The 20,704-nt window shown below is 37.3% G+C and overlaps 1 protein-coding gene across 3 annotated transcripts in view; it reads right to left on the minus strand.

Annotated features, from left to right (window-relative positions):
• Window positions 1-20,704, minus strand: part of Mmp2 (Matrix metalloproteinase 2) — a 162,130-nt gene that overhangs the window by 90,771 nt on the left and 50,655 nt on the right. For all 3 annotated transcript variants that reach the window (XM_076366363.1, XM_076366362.1, XM_031979151.2), the window contains 2 exons: window positions 19,407-19,508; window positions 17,002-17,171 (listed from right to left, as the gene is read on the minus strand). In XM_076366363.1, coding sequence (XP_076222478.1) covers window positions 17,002-17,171; window positions 19,407-19,508 — 272 coding nt within the window. The remainder of the gene's footprint in view (window positions 1-17,001; window positions 17,172-19,406; window positions 19,509-20,704) is intronic.

The raw sequence follows: 20,704 nt of genomic DNA on the forward strand, positions 1-20,704 counted from the left end.
GATTTTTCGCGAACCGGAAAATGTGGGATGGAAGACGTTGCAGTTGGGGTCGCAGCTTTTTCGTAAGGAATCTCCTTGACAGCATTTTTCGATGATGTGAGAAGAGCGAGGCTTCTCGAGCAGTCCTTTTAGAGATCCCCTTTATGACATAGCTGCTGCTATGTCCCGCAGGAATTTCATTTTGAACAACTTCTGTGAGAAATTGTCTTCGCCGAAACAAAATCTTGAGCAAGCAACGCGCTGTAGAACTTTTCCATTAGGCCACGAGTGTTTCTGTCGGTGCGCACGACCGGAGGCCGATTTGCCAAGTTGTACATTTGAATCGAAACATAATACACTATATCAGGCATTGTTTTCTTTGTTTCTTTCCACAATTTTTTTCAACAATTCATTGACTCATTATAGAATATTTGTTTTTTTAGAGTTTGGTAAAATCAGGGTGACAATTGAAGAAAAATGACTTTATCTATCGCTTCTTTTTAATGAGATACTTATTTCTCTTTTGTGTCTTAAATTATTTTTATTAGATATTTCATTAACACTAGATTTACGGACATTCATTGTAAAGTGTGTTCTATCGTTCTTAGAAAAATTGATATTTGTTCTTTTGTATCTTAGAAATTACAAGTTTAGAAGTACTATACGTCTTTCACGTTAGTTCCATCGACCACCAAACTAAAAGTATTTACATAGGAGCGAGAGGACTTTTTCACTCGCGATGCTCGGGCAGCCTCACTTTCAACGCAAGGTCATTATCGGCGCGCGGCAATAACAAAGGACAGAAGCGAGACCGAATACGACGAAATGAAACGTAACTGTAGAAAAGAAAATTCTCTATAATTCCGTGTTACTCCGTCGCATTCGATCTCGCTTCCGTCTTTTGTTATTATCTCGCGCCAATAGTGACCTTGCGTCGAAAACCGTAGCGGCCCAAACATCGTGAGTGGAAAAGTGCCTTTGCCCCTGTGCACTTTTAGCTTGCCGACAGATGAAACTAACGTAAGAGCTGCACTGTACACTATTAGGATATTGTATATTGGCATAACTGCATCACTCAATATTGATCCAAACATTCATCAAATAATGTTTATAAAATTCAATATGTGTCAAATTGACTCGTTCCGTAGATCTAGTGTTAAAAAATATTGATATTTGTATCTACAGTGACTGAAACGATATGAACCGATACGAAAATATTTTTCAAACGTGCGCAGTCATAGACCGAAAATTCCAAAACAATCACGTATTTTCTATAAACCTGCGACAATAACTAGATTCGGACGTATAGATCTTCAAAAACGAAACAGATAAATTTCAATAATTCTAAAAATCATTACGTTAAGAGCTCCACAACAGCATTTTATATACTTGTCGTATCTAAGTCTAAATTCCGTGAGACAAAAAAACGCTTTTACCTAAATCAGAAGAAATTCAGATGCGTGGTCACAGAAGTTCTACAAATTGTTTACCATGATCGGTCGTAAGCTCGCTTACAAAAACGGAGAAAGTCAAATGGTTTTCGCTCAGCATTGAGGTAACCGAGGATAAGTGCGCATCTAGCGGCAATATAATTGCAAAAGAAAGAGGCTGGCGCGCGACACGTCCTCCGCGAACAGGTGTACGTGTTGCAGCGTGCTGCGATACACCGAGGTGCATTATGTTCGCGGTTCCTAGTTCGAGGACACTCGAGGCCAGGTGCAGGTTGAAGGTTTTGAAAGAGGCCCTGTAGCCACGTACAACGAGGCCTCTGTTGCAATTGCGCCCGAGGTTGCGATGTAGGTCGGCCCTCTTAATAGAGCAAAGAGACGGCCAAGAGGAAAAGTAGGTGGGATGAAGTAAGATTAATTAAGGCGACGCTTAAATCCATTGCAGTTCCTTTTTTTTAAAGGTCCATCGTTATTCTTCTGGATTCGCTTTATCCTTTCCCGAATGCGCGATCTTACGCTCTCGTTTTAAAGGAAAACGTTCCCTTCGCGTTTAGATTCGTTTCTGCATGAACCCCTTGTCCTATAATGACGAGTGAGACTTCCGATAGAGGTTTCCAGGTTAATTTAACACTAGGTTCACGGAACGGTTCAATTGGAGGCATATTGAATTTTTATTTTATTTAGTAAATGTTTACGTCGATTTTCATGCGATTACATGAATACGTTCCTAATTGTCTATTTTTAAATCCATGCTTCCCAAGATCTAAATAAACGAACATCATTTTTTTGGGGAACAATACAATAAGCTGCGCTCGAAAAATGTAAATATTTATGTCATATATTTACAACACAAATGATATAATATCATTAATATTTCTTGTGTAATGTACTGAGGACGCGGGCAGTCAGAAAATTAAATTAACACTAAACGTACCGGTAGTTTGTTTGTACTTATTCTTACTGTAACTAGTCAAATAGTTGTTTACAAAATAAACGTAAACAAGATAGATGAAAAATGTTTTTTTATTGTAAACAGAAACAGAAGGAAAAACAAAAATTTGTAAACCGATTAATCGGGCAATACAGGAATTGATATAAAGTTAAATTAACGAAAGAAAGCGTCGAATTTTAAATCAAATTTTAAAATCGGTCATTTGTCTGGTCGTGGAAAATGAAGAACCGTATCTGGGTAATCTAATCAAAAGATTCTGCTCGATAACGGTAAAGATTCCACATTATTAGCCAGCGTTGAGCACTAATATAAAGTGAACACTATAGCATCGCGTCCCGTGGAGTCATAAAAATACAAAAAGTCGTTTCAAGCATCGCGGAGACAAATTGTTGGCTCCGCGGAATCAGAACAGTACCGTCTGTTGTCACGGATGGTCTTTCCATTCGCATCGCGCGCAGATAAAGCGACATCGCGATATCCGGCTGAACGAACGAACAATTTTCATTTTAATTGCGTTCGTAGCTGGAAGGAAGCCTTCGCGTGGAAACGACGCCGGTTTCGTCCGATACGGAAACGGCGGAACGTTTTCGGTTTTGTGACGCGACGGCTCAAGGGACGGAGTTAATAAATCATTCGGCCCGCGCGTGGTACAAGCCACGACAGAGGGAAGGAAGAGCGGAATTTATCGCGTCCTAGCATCGTTCTCGGAAAGTCAAATGATGGAGATTCGCGTGTATCTTTCGCGGACGTAGACAAGTTATGTATGTGCCCCGAAACGCTCGGTTATAACCCGGACCTGACTGTATTTTCCTTTCGTAAACGGGAAACGAAAAGAATTGTAGAAATTAAAACGAATTGTCCATTGAACGTCGCCTGTCAACCTCCGTGTCGTTGATAAATTGCGATGAAGTGGACTGTGTTTGATACTGGTGTTTCTTCGAAGCTCCTTGGGTATTTGCATGGCTCGGAATAATAGTGAACTAACTATAGTACTATCTCTGAGGTCTCGAGAAAAACAGGTTTTGTAAAATGTTCTTGGATTAATTGAATTATAATAATATTACAATGTTAGTAATATTATTAAGTATTATTCATTTTTAATATTGGTATTTAACACTTTGTACTCTAGTAAATTATAATTAATTGTTAATATTAGTAGTATCATTGTAGTATATGTAGTAAATATTATTAATTGTTAATATTATTATTTAATTAATCCAAGTATATCTCACAAAAGCTTTCTTTTTCTGGAGAACTCGGAGTAATGTTTTTTTAGCGTATGACGTTTTGGGGATGTAGGAATGTTTGTCAATTGTTTTGACATATTCTTGTTATTCGGATGTTGTGAATATTGAAATCAGATTAGAAAAGAATTCTCAAAGTAAGTAAGGTGTTTATTTATTTGTGTTGAGTTTCATTGAAATTAAGTCTACTTGGGGTCCTCTTGATGAACACAAAAATGTTGAAGATGTTTTGTTCTCATCTAGACTTTAATAAAATCAACAAAACTTCATTCAGTCTCCAATTCATAGAAACCAACGGCGAAAAGAATAAGTCTCTTCGAAATCAGCATAAATCTCTTCAGGCCAATCACAATTTGACTAAACGTCGTTAATCTTTAAATACGGAGGTGAATTTAACCTTTAAGTATGGAAGTTTGAAAAACTACCGATCAATATTAAATATTCTCGTCTGTAGCAACTAATAGACAAGTTTATTGTTTTTATGTGTATTTACTTATTTAAATATCCCTATATAGCAGTAGTATCAACTATATAACGAACATTTCACTGGTTTCAAAATTCACGATATTTTATATAGAGGTTCGTGAGACAGCACGTCCGGCATAAAGCTTAAACGATCTGCTATTTCAGAGACGTTCTACCGCGGACGTCTTCCTCGAAATCGATGCATTATAAATTAAAATGTACAAAGTAAACACTCGGGGCGCGCATTAAAAAAAATGATGCGCCGAGCAATCAGACAAACTTGGAGTTTCTTTCACGACGAGAGTTTCATGGATCCCCCTTTCTGCGCAGGTATGATGGCTAGCATCCATCTTTGAACGTGTTTATCTTGGCAGTGGTGGTTGTGTGTCTTATTTTCACCCGAAAAGTTCGACCTCCCGTGCCAAGACCCACGAACGGAAATCGTTTTCCACCTTTTCCCTCCCCCAGCGAACCGCCTGGAACGGGGGATGTTTTCACGGAAATCGTTTCCACGGTCGGTAAAGCGATAACGGTGCCAAGCATTAAGGATCTCTGGGTATTTCAATCGGCCTTGAAATTTCGATCATCGTTTCCCCACCCGCGGAAAAATCGAGAGATTCGCTGGGGCTGATGTTTATTTAATCACAGCGTCATTATCGACGGGACACGAATTAACGCGCGATGTTTTTTTTCCCCCAGAAGGAAACGTCTCACTTAGACTACTTGCTAGGGAATTGCGTAAAATTGACCAATCTGTATTTGTATCTTTTCTTTTTTAAACAAATTACAAGAGTTGTGTTCGCTTACACTTATATTAATTTATATGTCAGATATTTTTGATTTTAGATCTATATTATTCACATTCTATCTATTTATCTTCTTTATAATCTCTTCGAATTAAATTTATAATACACGCCAATGTCGATAGAAAAGTTAATATGCTAGGAGAATATTACACGCGACTTTGTTCATACCATTTTCTATTATATTGCGATAAATACTATAATAAGAATGATAAATGTCGAATTCTTAAACATCACCAGAGAAACGATTTTCCAAAAAATTATGTAAATTGGAGGATGTTTTTAGATTCTCTTAGGACCAATCCATTTTCGAGTTACACCGTTTCCTCGTGTGTAAGTTTCTATATATGTGGATATGCCCTGTTACTACAACTACCGATCTCTTTCTCTGCTCCTCTCTTTCTTTCTCTCATTAACCGAGGATATTACTAAAACTTGGTCCTTCTTCGAGAAGTAACATTGATCGCGGTCACGGCAACGCGAGTAATAGCGAAAGAGACTAACCAGTGAAAAGCGAGAAAGTGATAAGTCGGCCGGACGAAGCGAGAAATATTGTTCCGAACACGCTGGGCACTTTTGTCTTTGACGTTATTGTTATTGACGGAAACGACTCTCGGTAATTAGAGGATCCGAACAAAGAAATACGGGACAGAAAAACCGTGTACTTTATAAATGCTTTAAATAGACACTTTGTATAATGCACTTTTGATACTAAAACTACCGGACGGGTCAAATTGACCAACTTCAGAGTTCTTATTTTGCAAGTTTTTAAATTACTTAGGCGTGTTTGTGAAAGATTTTCAATGAAATTTGTGTATTTGTACAGATATAAGACCGGCAGACCTTTCGCGTCTCAAGAAACGTATTATTCTAATTTTTATAAAAAATTGGAAATTAGTCACTCTAATTCCTGGGTAGCTTTAGCATTAATCCTTAGCATCGATAGAACCTTCAATTACAATAAATTATTACCGATAAGAAAACTTCTGGTGACTAAAAGAAAATTAATAAACACACCAATTAAGCTATAGAGAAGAATACAATTTAATTTAAAAAATCATTGGTGACCTAGAAATCTTCGAAAGGTCTTCATTTCGAGAGTAGCACAAGTATCAGGCGATGCAATATTCAAAATCATCCGATTTTTTCCAATAAAAATTGTTTAAGTATCATCATTATATTAATCACGCATCAGCCCAGTTATTTGGACAAACTATATCATACTTCACAAAATTTTCACGGGCTTTATAAATTCCAAAATTGTATATACTGACGAAAATCTGTAAGTCATCTCTCGCTAACAAGTTCGAAAATTCTAAGAATATGTTCGTTCACAAGTGGAATCGAATATATATGCGGAACACCGGAAACGGAGGTTCGCACGTGCAACACAAAAGGTATGACAAATAACAAGGACCGAATGGTGTTAGTTGATCCCACGGGGGTTTACCGCGGGTTACTTGCTCTCCCCGGCCTAATAGTGATCAAAACGTGATCACAGCATTACGCAACGTGCAACGAACCTACCATTGATACTACCCTCTGGACAAGGGGTTGCGAAACGCGAATAAAAATCGATCCATCGGTCCCATCTTCTTTCCCTTTCTGCCTTATTGACAACTATCTCTTTCCTCTCCCTCCTTTTCACGTTTCTCTTTTTTCTTCTCTTCTGTTCCGTTCTAACTTCTTTCCTTGTTTCTCTTTTTCTTTCTCTTCTTTGTTACTCTTTTCTCTCGTTCCTTTCATTTTTCTTTTCTCCTCTTGTCCACTCTTGTTTTCCTTTTCTCTTTCATTCTCTTACTTTCACTTCTTTCTTTTTTCTGTTTTACTCTTCCTTATTCCTCTTACTTTCACTTCTTTTCTTCCCCTTCCTTTACTTTTACTTTCCTTTGTCTCTTTTGCCTCTTTTTTCTCTTCATTTTTCTTACTTTCGTTTCTTTCGTGTATTCCTTCCTCTTTTTTCTTCTGCACTTCTCTTATTTTCTCTTCTCTCTTTTCACACACATACGCACATATACTTGCTCTCTATGTCTCCCTTTGCCTCTCTTTGTCTTCCTCTTTCCCTCCCTGTCCCTTTTATCCTCGGACCCATCACAATAATTCCATTGTTTCTGGCAATTAAGCGACAGGAGACGCGAGTCAAAGAGTCCTGTGGTAGGAAAGGGGACGGTTCGGTCTGGGTTAGAGGGGTAGGACAACCCGAAGGACTTGGTGCAAAGTAGTTTCGTGTCCAGGACACGGGATCGCGTCTCTCGATCGAGACATGTGATTGGCCGCTATTGTGCCACCGGTGATCTCCATGATTCTGAACAAAGGAGACCCCGTCGGTCGGTTGGCTGTCATGGTGCACTCACTGTACACCACAGCCAACCTTGCGCTGCCTTCCGGTTTGTTTGAGTTATCAAGCGACAGGATACACTGCAGGACAAACATTTGAAAATTGACTAGATTTTCCATGAGGCCTTACTTTGTACTCGATTTTTGTTTCCTTCCTGTGAGTTTTATTCCCTATTTATTTATTTCTGAGTTTGCATCGCTGTACGTTTGCATCGAAGATATTTTAACTAACATTGAAGACCTCAAGCCGTGTATACAAGAGAAATAGACGGTTATTAAACGGAAAATAATTAAAAAATATGTAAATCTCTTTCCAAAAGAATGTTAGAGGTTGTAAAAAGCAAAGGTGTTAGAACACATTATTAGTAAAAGATAGTAACGAAATTTGTATTTCGGTTGTCCATAAAAAGTAGCCTGTCTTATAGTTTTGATGCGAGTCATCAGAAGTATTTCTATGATTGTACATATATTCGAAGAACTGTAAACCCAATACTTCCCAGAAGAATTAACAATTCACTAGCAGGAGAAGCAAATTCCTTCCTACAGTACCAATACGTACAATTTTACAGGGTGTCTTATAATTCTGTCGCGGAGCGTATATAATATATAGTATGTTATAGTTCAAAGTACAAAATTCCAGTAAATACACTTCATCTAAAATATAGTCCAATAACAACATTTTATTGTAAAGTCGTCGATGAAGATGAAATTTGACAAGTAAAAAAGCAGAACTCCATGATCAGTTCGAGTACACTCGACTGCTGCAGGTCCCATCGAATGGAGCGCACCATGCTACAAAGTACTCGAAGACATTGGGATTCCAATGGGAACCAGGATCGATACCATGTCCTGTCTTACGACAGACAATGCCGGAAAAGAAGGCAAGATACGAGATATAAGGAGACACGATATCCTATCGATTTCCTGCTACCTTTCCGAGAGGATTGACCCTTCACAGGTCTATGGATTATTTTTCTAACGAGTCGCTCAATGGGAAAGGAGCTTATTTAAAGATCCTCTCTCGAACTTGTCGAGCCAGATATCATTTGAACATTCTATCAAGGACCTAGTCTCTCGAGGACATGCGTTCTCCGAAAAGGATAAAGCTGTCGGCATTCTTCAGTTGGGCATTAGAATACAGCAAAATACTGCGACAGCGCTGAGACGCGAGCTCATCATTTTATGACTGACGCTAATGAACAACTCGGGGTTGACATCTTCAGGATTTAATTAATAAATATTACTGTCGTGAAATGCTGAATATAATGTGCAAGAGTTTTGGTCATTTTGGAATTGTTAATGGGGTGTATTATGTTACCACTAAACGACCGGTCGAACGATCAATTTAAAAATTTCATTGAAAATTCTGCGTTTTCGTTCGTCCATTTAACTTTATATCCATTCCTATATTATCCGATTAATCAGTCCATTAATTTTTGTCTTTTCTTCCGTTTCTGTTGCCACTGAGAAAAGTTTATTGTCTAACTTGTTTACCTTTAGTTTGTAACCAATTATTTGATTGATTAAAAATTTTAATTACAAATAAAATAAATATAATTTTTTATAAAATGTATGCTTAGAAGAATATTAGTTGAATATAATGTAGTATTTAGTATTATATTATATACTGTAATAATATAGATATTAATAATGACATGTAATATTTGTGCTATGGAATGAAAGAGTTTCGAAGATTTGAAGATCAAGACGATTTTTTGAAAGTATGCAATTGTATAATAGCAAATATTGAAAAAGGAAAAAGAGAACTTTCTGATCAACTTAGTACATTAAAATTTTCACTTGAAAATGCACAAATGAATAAGCCAAGTATCTTCCATTCAGAATTATTTAGCTATTCTAGATTGACGTTCGGATAGGTGACACCTTGTATTATTGCAGGAGAGGAACAAACAGTCCGAAAGCCGGTGTCCTTAAGCACTGGTTTATTATTTGCTAGCCCTTGTAAATTGTAACTCTCTGGTAACAGGACATTGCATGTAGACTAGACAATGAGTCAGTCGTCGCAGACAGATTTCTAGGAATCCCCGAACGATGGAAACCTTCCCCACTGCGAACAAGGCAAGGCGCAGGAAGACATACTCTATTGCACTTACACAAGGAGGTGGCCAATAAAATGGCATCACTCAATGTAAATACCTGTAATTTAGACTTGTCTAAAGTGTCCGAAGTATTTAAATATTCAGTGGGTTGTAATGTAAGTAAATTCGGTTATATTCAATATTACATTCATTGACAATAAAGTACCAGTAGCGGCGCTAGATTTAAATCGTAAGCCAGTATTTTTTTTAAAGAAGATTGAAGATAAATTTCACTTTGTTAAATGGTACTTCATTAAAGTGTGCCTATTTTGTCCAATTACTTAATAAATTTTCAATAGATAAAAAAATATAATTTTGTGAAATTATTATAACTTTATTTTTAAAAAATTTGAGAATTTGGAAGTTTGAAAATTTGGAAATTTGGTCAAAAATTATGTCATATTTAAAGATATTTGAAAAGTTAGAAATAAGAAAAAAATAAAAATATTCTTATTTACTTAGAACGGGATTTGATGGAAAAATGTTTAAATCTCTCGATTAATTAAACTTGTTCGTACACGCCGATGGCTTAATTCGATAATTCTATCGATTCCTATGACACGCCGACGCCACGATCAAAGAAACAGGGATTCCTGATTGAGTTTCTTCGTCGCTGCGGCGATCGACGATTGCCTCGTTAAGTTAATGGACACATTAAATGTTAACGTAATTGTCAGTATTCATTTCGCAATAATCGTATCGCGATGCCATCAAGGTGGCACTCTATCAATTAGTTTCCAATTTTCACGCGAAATCGTCTCCTAAATCAGAAATTTTCGTTGTCGCCGTCTCGTTCACTCTTTTCGTTTTGCAATTAATAATCGAGAAACCAGTGTAACGAAATGTATCAGCCTGGATGTTTTACGAGATCGCATCAGCTTGAATCGTGATGATGTTGATGCCTTTTATGTAAAATAATTTCCGATTTTAATATCATATAACAGTATAGCGTACAGCTTCTTAAAATTGATGTTCACCATATCTCCCAGCCCAAATACACAAATTCAAAAATACAAAGGAAGCCGACGAACTATCAAATTAAACTTCAAAATCCACGAATTCAACTCAGTACTAAAAATCTAAGAGACCCATAATAAATAGACTGCGAATTTGAAGGAACATATAAAAAAATATCCAAAGTGTAGCGCTTTTCATAATGTCCATTAGAAACACCATTTTCTATCATAATTCTGTCGAGTTACATTCTCAAAAATCTGAATGTCCACAAAGATCCGCGCTCTACTGATAACAAATAAATGATTACTTAAACGCTACCATACTACTATTATGATGCTACTACTGCTATACTCTATATCATGTTAACGATTGGACCTCGCAGAGTTACAAAGTATTGCATTAAAAAGAATAATAAATCCAGCTCGTCTACCAGTTTCTCCCGTCTTATCGTCACAGTTTCGCGTCCCGATGTTTCCTCGGTATATATTATTCTTGAGGGCGTTCCGCGTCATCCATTTTTCATTGGAGGCATCTCGTCCGTCGCAGAACGCGGATATAATGCATACATATGTACACGGGTCGAACGAACCGCCACGGAAAACTTAAAAGACACTGACCTAAATTACCGGCAGAGATTACTTTCGCGAGTTAATATTTAGGATCGCACTTCGGCCGTGATCTCGGCCCTCGCAAAAGGAACTGGGGAAAACTCCGTGGCACGGGGGTGGGCCGCGCGTGATTCTTTCGCGTCTCCTGGAACGAGCCGGCCCTCCTCCACTTCTCACTGAACGATGCTCGAACTTCTTTTTTTTCCTTTCTACTCTCCATTCCCCCGCAGTATTTCAAAATTAGCGGTAACCCGTTTTACGGTGACAACCTCATTGCCCCGGTTTTTCGGTCACGCACACGCTGCTCTCTCTCTCTTTTCTTTCTTGTTCGCGAGTTCAACGACGATTTCGAGCACCCATTTGTAATACGGATTTTTCTTGTCGTATCGCATTGTTCGGTTGGGAAATGGAGTGGTTGAAGAGTCTCGTTGTTCTTCTATTTAATAGGGAGTTTCTGTTGTGATTTATGAAAGAAAGTTGTCGACAAATGCGATGAAATATAGAAAATTGTCGAATCAAACGAAGATGTTTTAGTGAAGAATTTGGAGGTTGGTTTAACTCTTTGAGTGCTAAATATCTCTGTCGAAACGTTCTGTGTGGACGGAATATTCTTCTGCTTAGCTTGCCATCCGAAGATCAATGAACTATGTTCAGTCGTGCGAGGCGTAATTAAGTTGTATGTGTATATTAATGTCATACACTTATTACTGTCATCACGGTATGTGTGAAATAAAAAAAGATCGCGTTAAAAATTCATAGCGTTCGAAGGGTTAATAGAATGAAGTCTGTTCGTGAACGTTTTAAATGTGTTTTTTAGTGGCCTTTTGGGAAGAAGGGGAACTTGAGATAATATTTATCAACGTTTTGAAGGATTATTGTGGATTAGAATAGGAAGAAATGGAATGTTGGACACATTTAACATGTTTCGCGTGAGTTATGTATCAAATGTATAAAAACAATATATGCTTGGGATAAACGTTATTATTGTTATGCCTGTGGCAAAACTAAAGAGATTAATAGATTTGATGAGTAAAAAGATAGGGGTAAAAAGAAAATTAATACAATATACAAAGTTAGTATGGATTAGTCAGAAAACCACATATACCTATATAGATACATAAATGCATCAAATCCGTATCTATGTAGTTACAAGCGTCATGCACTTAAATCGCATTATTTCGGCAATTTAATTAAGGGCATGGAGCTAATCACATCGGCTTCTAAAATCAATTATTTACAACAAATACTAAACCTCTAGAAAAAATTTGATCATTCCTTATCATTAAAAGCAATTATCGAATGAATTTAACATCAAACAAGGAAAGTGAAGTACCCAGTTACAGCACCGAAAGAAAAAGAAAAACCAACTTTTTACACGGTATCGTTTTCACCAACGTACCTAGACAGTGCACACATTACCCAGCGTTTCTTTCATTAATTATGTAGTAACGTTAACTAAATTACTACTATTAATTATCAAATGAATCAACATGAAGCGTAAAAAGTTGAGTGCCAAGTATACAGCGCTAGATTAAAAAGATGTAAAAACAAAAATGGCGTCGGTTTCTCCAGTGTAAACAACTCACACATTCTCCAGCGTTTCTTTCTATCGATCGCGACAACGTTTGCAGATGTACCCGACGAGAGACTAATCATTTCACTGCGTTATTTTATTGACAGAGCTTGATTAACTCTTCTCATTCCCGTTGCCGTGCCGGGAGGGCCTTAAATTCTCGAGGACCATCATCCCGCTCAGCATCCCGGCGAAATTACCGCGAAATTTTCCTGCGACATACCTCGTGCGGGCGAGACCGGTCGTTAAGGCGCGCAATTAAGGCGAACGATGGCTCGCCCCTCGCGCTTGCTAATTAGAACGTCTAAATACTAACGAACCCCATATTATTTATCCCCCACCCAACATGTCCCCTCTCTCTCACCCTCATCTCGATTACCGTGACGGAAACGTATATACGAATTTATTTGTCCCAAGCCGGTGTAAACTGTTTTAATTTAAATTTTCAGCTAAATGTTCGAGTGTACAACCGACAACTTCCGGTTTACATTACGTTGGTGACTGCAGGGACATTTAAATGTTCGTTAAATTGTTCGGCGGGGGTGGCTCCAAGGGATCATGGGATGTTAGGCGAAGGGGGCGCCACAAAGCATGGTCGTGGGTGATCGGTATCACTGAAATACCGACGATAGGTAATTAACGCAGTGCTATAGGGAACTACAGTATCGACGGATCTTCAATTTTCCCGCCGATATTCAATTTTACTGAATCGTTGATGCGTGAATATGAAATTGAAATTTCTGTTGAGATTTTTTATTTTCCCTTCTTGGAAGTAGGAATGCAATGTGAACGGACTGATCGGGTTTACTAGTATTTATAAACTTTTTCTTTTTCTTTTTACTGTGAGTAATAGGAATTATGTATGGACCGCCGATGATTCTTATCCACCGAGTTTCAATTTACTTGCTGTATATTTGGCTGTTCGGTTCTTGTTTCAATATCGAATGAAGTTGTTAGAAAATTGCTCAATACGTATTGATATCAAGTGTCAATCTCTAGTGCCAACTGTATTTTAGAAACTTAAATAACGTTTTCATTTTCTTTGTATTTAGTTCTTCATTTTGAATAAAAATTTGTTAAAAGAAACAGCTTAAATAGTTTTTGCTCTATGAATTGTTTGGATCTACGTGAAAAATGGAAATTCAGATAGTAATGACATGAAACATTAAAAATCGAAGTACTGCAGTTGAATGCATCTACAATCGATTAAATGCAAAAGTTGTTGTTTTTATAAATTAACAATATTAGGAACTAATCAGAGACAAAAAGGAGATCTCAAAAAAGTATTTGTTTCTTCGCTAATACATTTGTTCGTATAATTATATTAATACGATTTATTTTGCTTCTTTTTATTCAAATGGCAATATTTCGTTAATTAGGTTAACATCGAATGTTGTGCATTTCAGTCTCTATGAAACTCGTTTTAAAATAAGGAATTCTACTCGTCGGCTGCAGATTTCGATAAGCGTACAATTTCAGATGAATTTCTTTTAACACAGCTTCTCTCTTTTCATCGGATCGCCCCTTCTTCCTCTGTTCAATCGTTTCATCGTTGAAAAGGTCCGTAGCCTTGACTTTCCTTATATCCGTGTAATACTGACTGGTCCGAGATAATTAAATTAATTGCGCCCGAGTTACTCCCCCTCAATTGAGTTTTTCTATCGCCCTTTTTCTTGTCTAATCGGATATACAGATTCATTCGTGTTATCGCGTGCCACTTTCAGTTGCTGCGAGTGCGAATATTTCCCTGTGAAGATGCCTGCTCTTGAATTAATAAACCGAATAATATTGGGGTGGTCGAAAGCTCTTGTAATTTTTCTTTCAATGTGAAGTTTGTTTTATTGTACGCTAATAAATGACGTGAATTAATATCGGAAGGTAGTCGGAGCAGAATGAACGATGCGTAGTTTAATAAAGTGAAATTTGTCTTTACATAAAAAAGTCTACAAGACTTTCTAACGAACCTAACATTTCTGAAACATTTCTAAAAAGTTTTTACAGGACAAAACTAATTTTTCTGTTTGATCAAAGTATTCGTTCAAACGAGAAACATGGTTTCCCCATATTTCAGAATTTACTATGCATAGTAGATCATTCAATTAACCCAAAAGATTTAAAGATAACACATAGTTCGATGAAATTTAATTCAATGAAGTCAGAGTTACTTTCAAGCTACTTAATATATTCTTTATCAGCGTATTTATGACTGCCCCAGTTTCGTATCTTGCCTACAATTATAATATTCAAAAGATCATCGACCCCAGTTCGCCACACGTTTCAGAACACCCAGACAAGAACTGCAACGTAGCATTCAACAAAATGTTACCATCGCCGAAACAGTCACCAACAGGATTCATTAAGCGAAACCTTTAACCCTTTAATGCAAAAATTTTCTCGATGTGCAACGTTACATATGAATTGCAAGTCAACCATTACTCACGTTTCCATTTGATTATCAATATAAAATTATTACTATTCAATTTACCCTAACAAAAGCCTTTTATTTATATAGAAGAAATCAGTGATAATCTTAAATTCAAATAAACTAGTAAAGTTTAACAGGGTGCTACGTAAATTCTTCGAGCCCGTATCTGTCACGGAGCAGTACATTAAGCGGTTAAAGACCGAGTTAAAGACTCAAACACCGTCAGCCGAAAATCAAGATGAACCAATGCACACTTTACCCCCAGTCCTCTAACCATCAACCAAGAGCGTTCCGTTCCAAATTCGTCGGCACTCTTTGCCAAGATCCAAGAGAATCCGCAACAACGTCCCAATCGATAGCTACTCCACAGTCGCAGCCAATAGTCGGCTAAACTCTTTCCGCAGGCTTCATATCGGGCACAAAGGACAAAAGGCTAGAGGATGCGCAAACCGGGCAGGACGGCGGTTTCTGGTCACGTCGCGAATCAGCGCGATTTTCACGGATGGCCGTCTGGCCGCGTCGCAGCTGGTAACTGCATCATCCCTGTTGGAAAGGGGTACACGTCCAAATGCCGAGCGAAACGGTCCCGCGAGCGGCCGATCCGCCATTGGCCGGCTACCAACAATGTCAATGGCATTTCCGTGCAGTTAACGCCACGTTTGCACAGAATTTTCTACCATCGGGGCTTGTCTCTTCACGCAGCGACTGCCAATTAGAAAACGTAGACGACTGTCCTGCTCCGAGGAACAGGTAACGCGCCGACCGCTTAACACCCTGTATTATCAGTTTGGAATGGATCCCGCTGACGCCAGACCTTTCCCTCTTTCGCCGATGAATGCACGTACCGTCTACGTGTTCTCGTTTAAGTCGCATCGGTCTCCCACCCTCTGCCCCCAGTGTCGACGAAAGTTCGTTACGGGGGAGCATAACGAGCAAACAATTTCGCAGACGGACTTTCCTTTTTTCCTTTGATTTTGTAGGGTTCGCTTGTGTAGAATGGAGAGTTTTAGGCTCTGTTACCTTACGTTGCAGGTAATGTGGTTATTGAAATGAAAGCGTGATTTTTCACTTGTTTCGTTTCATCTTAACACGTTTGAGACCGGTAACGTAGTTAGAGCAAAGTAAGTAGTAGTTATTAAGATAGGGAAGAATCCTCTATTTCGATGTAAAAATTTCGGGTATGTATACGGGGCTGATAGGGAGAAAATATTTTGGAGATTTGCTCCTTTTTGCTTTTGTTTGGAGAAAATTGCTGAAAAATTGAGATTGAATTGTAGCTTCAGGACAGTTGAGAAAACAATGTTTCGTAATGTTAGTATTGTTGCGAGTGTTCAGCTAATAAATGGGCAATTCAGCGTGTAAAGATATATGCAAAGGAAACAACACCATTTCTTTAAACGGAAGCTTCATTTTCAAGAAAAGTAAATTGAAAAATCTGACAAGTGCGTGCACGTTATCTTCGAATCTTAACTTCACAGACATTTGTTTCTACCAGCGATTGCATTTATAAGCAGAAGCAATATCACGATTTGCTTCCTGTCCTCGCTATTGTCTTACCGTCCGTGTGTACTTGTTAGTCTCTTTTATTCTGCATTCGATTTGAATGCTTCGTAAATAAGGATAGGGCTGTTACGTTTTAAGAACCATTTGATTAATTTAACAGGTGTTCGAAAGATAGACAGTGTTAACATATACACCGCTGTGTATTTGAACTAATTACCTGTGTACTACTAGGGATACAGAAAAGTCTTTTCGCGTTTTGAACCGTTGAACTTCAATATTTCGAATCTAAGCCAAAACGTTGGTACAAAGAAGAAATTGGAAAGCTAGTTGAAAAATGGAAAAGGTCCATTGAAAATGACGAAGGTTATACTATTAATTAGATATGTTTATCTTTTTTATCTTCCTTAATTTGTTAATTTCATTATTATTTTTATTTTCATGCGAAGTTGTATAATAAAAACGGAAAGACTTTTCTATTTTTACCTAATATCCTATTATCTTTTTACTTAATATTTGTATTGCATTTCAATTAAATTATTACGTGTATTATTGCTTTTATTGAAACACCCTGTATAAAACGATAATGTATCAAAGAACCACTCAAATACCTCCACGTCAGATTCCGATGCGGCCACTGTTGCCCGTGGATCGTGTAACGTTTGTGCCTCATCCTCGTGTACCTAGGATCCGGTTCATCCGGAAGTCCACACCGTGGAAGTTTCATTAATTTGGTCGTTGCTTCGTCGATGATACCGCTCACGGGAATACCTCCAAATTTCTAATAACAAGAAATAATATATATAATCACAAAACACATTCTCTAATTCACGTTAGAATTTCTTCTTTTTTTTCTTCCCTTTAATGATTATTCATTTCAATTAGTTCTTTGCTTATATTGATCACTGTTTTCAATTTTAAAGTAGAAGAGTATATAGTCGAATAAGAGGATCAAAGTGCCTTTGAATGAAATTAAGCCGACGATGGAGGAGAAGGGATAGAGAGAAATCGGATTACCAAGTTTCCTTGTTTATCCCTATGAAATAAATAAATTTCCATTAAATAAATTTAAATAAGTTGCCACCACTGTAATCTGAGAATTCGTATTCATTCAGTATAAGAATATATATTTTGGGATGTAATACACACATGCGTATTGGGACACAATCTTAATTGGTTTAATTTTAAAAATGAAAATGACCGAGGAAAAGATTTGAAAATGAATGTACGTTAAACTGGAAAATAATTTTGTTTACCCTAATATTTAACTCTTTGAGGGTGGATGTCGTCATACTAGTGACATCAAAGTTTCATATCTAAAATCCAGAATTAGAAATTACTAATTTAATTATTTAAATACTCAAAGCTCATTACGTAGTTTCTTTTTCCCCAGTAATTAATCTAATTGTGGAATTTAGTTTGAAAAATCTCACGTCAAAATTGAAAAATGAAGTGTGTACTCGTTGAAAACAGGACGAACGTATCTAAGGTACATTTTCATGGAAAACCAAAGCAAAGCAAAAAAGAATTACATGTTTATCTGAAAAAAAAATAAAGAATTCATCGTTGAAAGAATTAGTATCATTTTAAGCTTTAAGACGACGTATATACTCGTCAAACTCCAACTGGTTAAGAGTTCAACTTATTATTTAGCTTCCTCTGCTGAAGGTTTCAAATACTTCGGAAAACCTTCGTTCGCAAAGGGTTAAAAATAAAAGAAGTATTAAGGAATGCATTATTTATGGTACGATTAGATAAAAATAAATTTTAAATAGATTTACGACACACTAGAGTTAATACAAAAACGCGTCTTAAAATGCGAATGAAAATTCAGAGATGTCCACTTACTTTCGCCTCACACTGTACATTACTGAGGGACAGACACTCTCTGGACACGCGAGAAGAAGATTACGGGATTTCCATTTTGATGCACATCCAATTCGTCGGAAAGATTAGAGAAAGTATTACTGTCGTTGCATGCGGCCGTCTACGCACGGTTCCTGCTAACGAGCTCCATTTTCATGTAAATTCACGGGGAACGAGCGATGCGTCGCCCTTTTTTCCCAATTGTGTATTTGCGCTCGTTTTTCCGGCGTTCCCGTCATTTTTATTCCTCTCTTTCTCCCCCCGCCCCGGTCAAAGTTACATTGTCCCGATGGATCGATCAAAAAGGATCATTCAAACGAAATGGAAACTCAACGGCAGAGTCGCATTCAAACGTTTTCGGTAGTCTAATCTCGTGTTCGACGCAACGCCGCGTTCTCTCCGTTTATCCACCCCTCTCGTCCCCCTCGCGCTCACTTCATCTCTCTCTCTCTCTCTCTAACTCATTTTTCTTTTTTCTTTTTACCAGGGATCACAATTTAGCCATTTCACGGGAGAATGGATTATTCGACGTTTGATCTAAACGATCCGATTCCCTCTGTGCTATGGATACGAACGTTTAGTGCGTTTATTATGGCGCGTTTTAAATGAGAGAATCTTTGGAGGAATCAGTAAACACGAATGATGTGTATGTAATTTAGTGTGAAATTTGGGTTTGCAAACAATTCGAAATTTATGCTTTGAAATGTCTATGTGCTTTGATCAACTGAAAAGTCGTTTATTCATTTCATTTTCGAAAATTTCGTCACATTGTACGCAGAACCGTAGATTGTTAAACGTTAAACGTCACTAATGACTTCAGATGTTAAATGAACGTTACAAAAAGTTACTTGAAAGAATTCGAAATTCGTTGGAGTTACTTAATATTTTTAAGGATTTATTAGTTGTCTTGATAAAGAAAAGAAATATTAGCTAGCAGTAAACGTGAATCATACGCGGATAGAAAAATGAATGTCGAGAACGCGAGTGCGACATAAAATACAGTATTCTCCCCGCATTTTCGGCGGGTATATAAAACGTATTCCTTCCACATTTAATTTACAACAGCCGAACGGTCGTATCTTGAATTCGACACACGTTTCGGTGTCGATCTTTCGTTGTCGAAAACTATTCCGTGAAATGCTTCGCTCACCTGTAAATTTTTAATGGCGTCCCTGAGCTGATCGTCCGTCCTAAGGTTCCCTGTTTCTAAATCCGTTTGGGGCAAGTATCCGAAGTTCATGAGATAATTTTGCTGAAACAGAAAAACGCAAAGGGTAACATCAGTATTCGGTTTAAGTACGAACGAAACGATAAAAAGCTAAAAATCGTATATCTCAACCTATATTTATCAGTATATCTCGCAACGAGTAAGAAAAATATCTATCTATAATAATATCTTTGATAATATAATAGAACTAATAAGTTAATTTAAGATTAATATCAATTAATTGTATGCATTACTGAATTAAACTGATTGACAATTGAATATTAATATCAATTAATTTTCAATTACGATTAATTTAGAATCATACGATAATTAATTCTGTGTAAGGAGAGAAATACCTCAGGAGGATTTTAAAATGGTTTATTACTTCGTTGCGCCACTATGACGCGACTAATCGCCCAATTTCCCGCCAACGGCTTTCACATACACACATCCTTGTAATATACGTGGAAATCCGCATCTATCCTACATATATAATAATTTACTAAAAAAATAGAATTGCATGCTCCATCTTTATTCCAAAAGATAAGTAATTGATAACAGTAAAATAATATTTGATTTAAACGATTCAGGCTTTTCAACTTCTGTATGTATTTATATAATCCTTTCTATATAATTATACACATAATCACAAGAATTTCTTGTACGCATATTTCTTTTCAAACAAAATTCAGAAATTAAAAAGTTAAAGTTTAAATTTGCTAATTCCTGTTTGAAATCTTCATCATAAACATGTCACGATGTTACCAAACAAGGGGTCAATTAAGATGTAAAAAAATCTCGCCTTTCAGAATGTCCCATTCAAATGAAAACGAGAGCGCGTATGAACTTTCCCGTGAATATCCATGCTCGTTTCGAGGAAAAAGAGAAAACGTGCGGAAAGCTTGCCGCGGAAATGTATATTTCGAATGAAAATAAAAACAAGAAGCAACATATTTTCCTTTCTGCGCGAGCCAATAAACTGTTGAAATCTGTTATTTCAGGGGAAAGAAATTCTCAGCAGGTGGGCACGCGGAGATTCACGAGGACATGCTGAGTTATGAAACCGAAACGCTGCAATCTTCGCGGAAGACTAAACGACTGTCTCGGCCACGGGATTCGCACACGGAGCTGCTATCTTTAGGAATTCCATTGAATTCGGTGGACGGAGAGAGGTTTCCTGTTCGGGGTTGATTCATAATTTACATGGAATAAAAGTCACTCGAGTAATCGGGGAAAGAAAC

This window comes from Nomia melanderi, chromosome 3 (genome assembly GCF_051020985.1).
Source record: "Nomia melanderi isolate GNS246 chromosome 3, iyNomMela1, whole genome shotgun sequence".
NCBI classification, from domain to species: Eukaryota; Metazoa; Arthropoda; class Insecta; order Hymenoptera; family Halictidae; genus Nomia; species Nomia melanderi.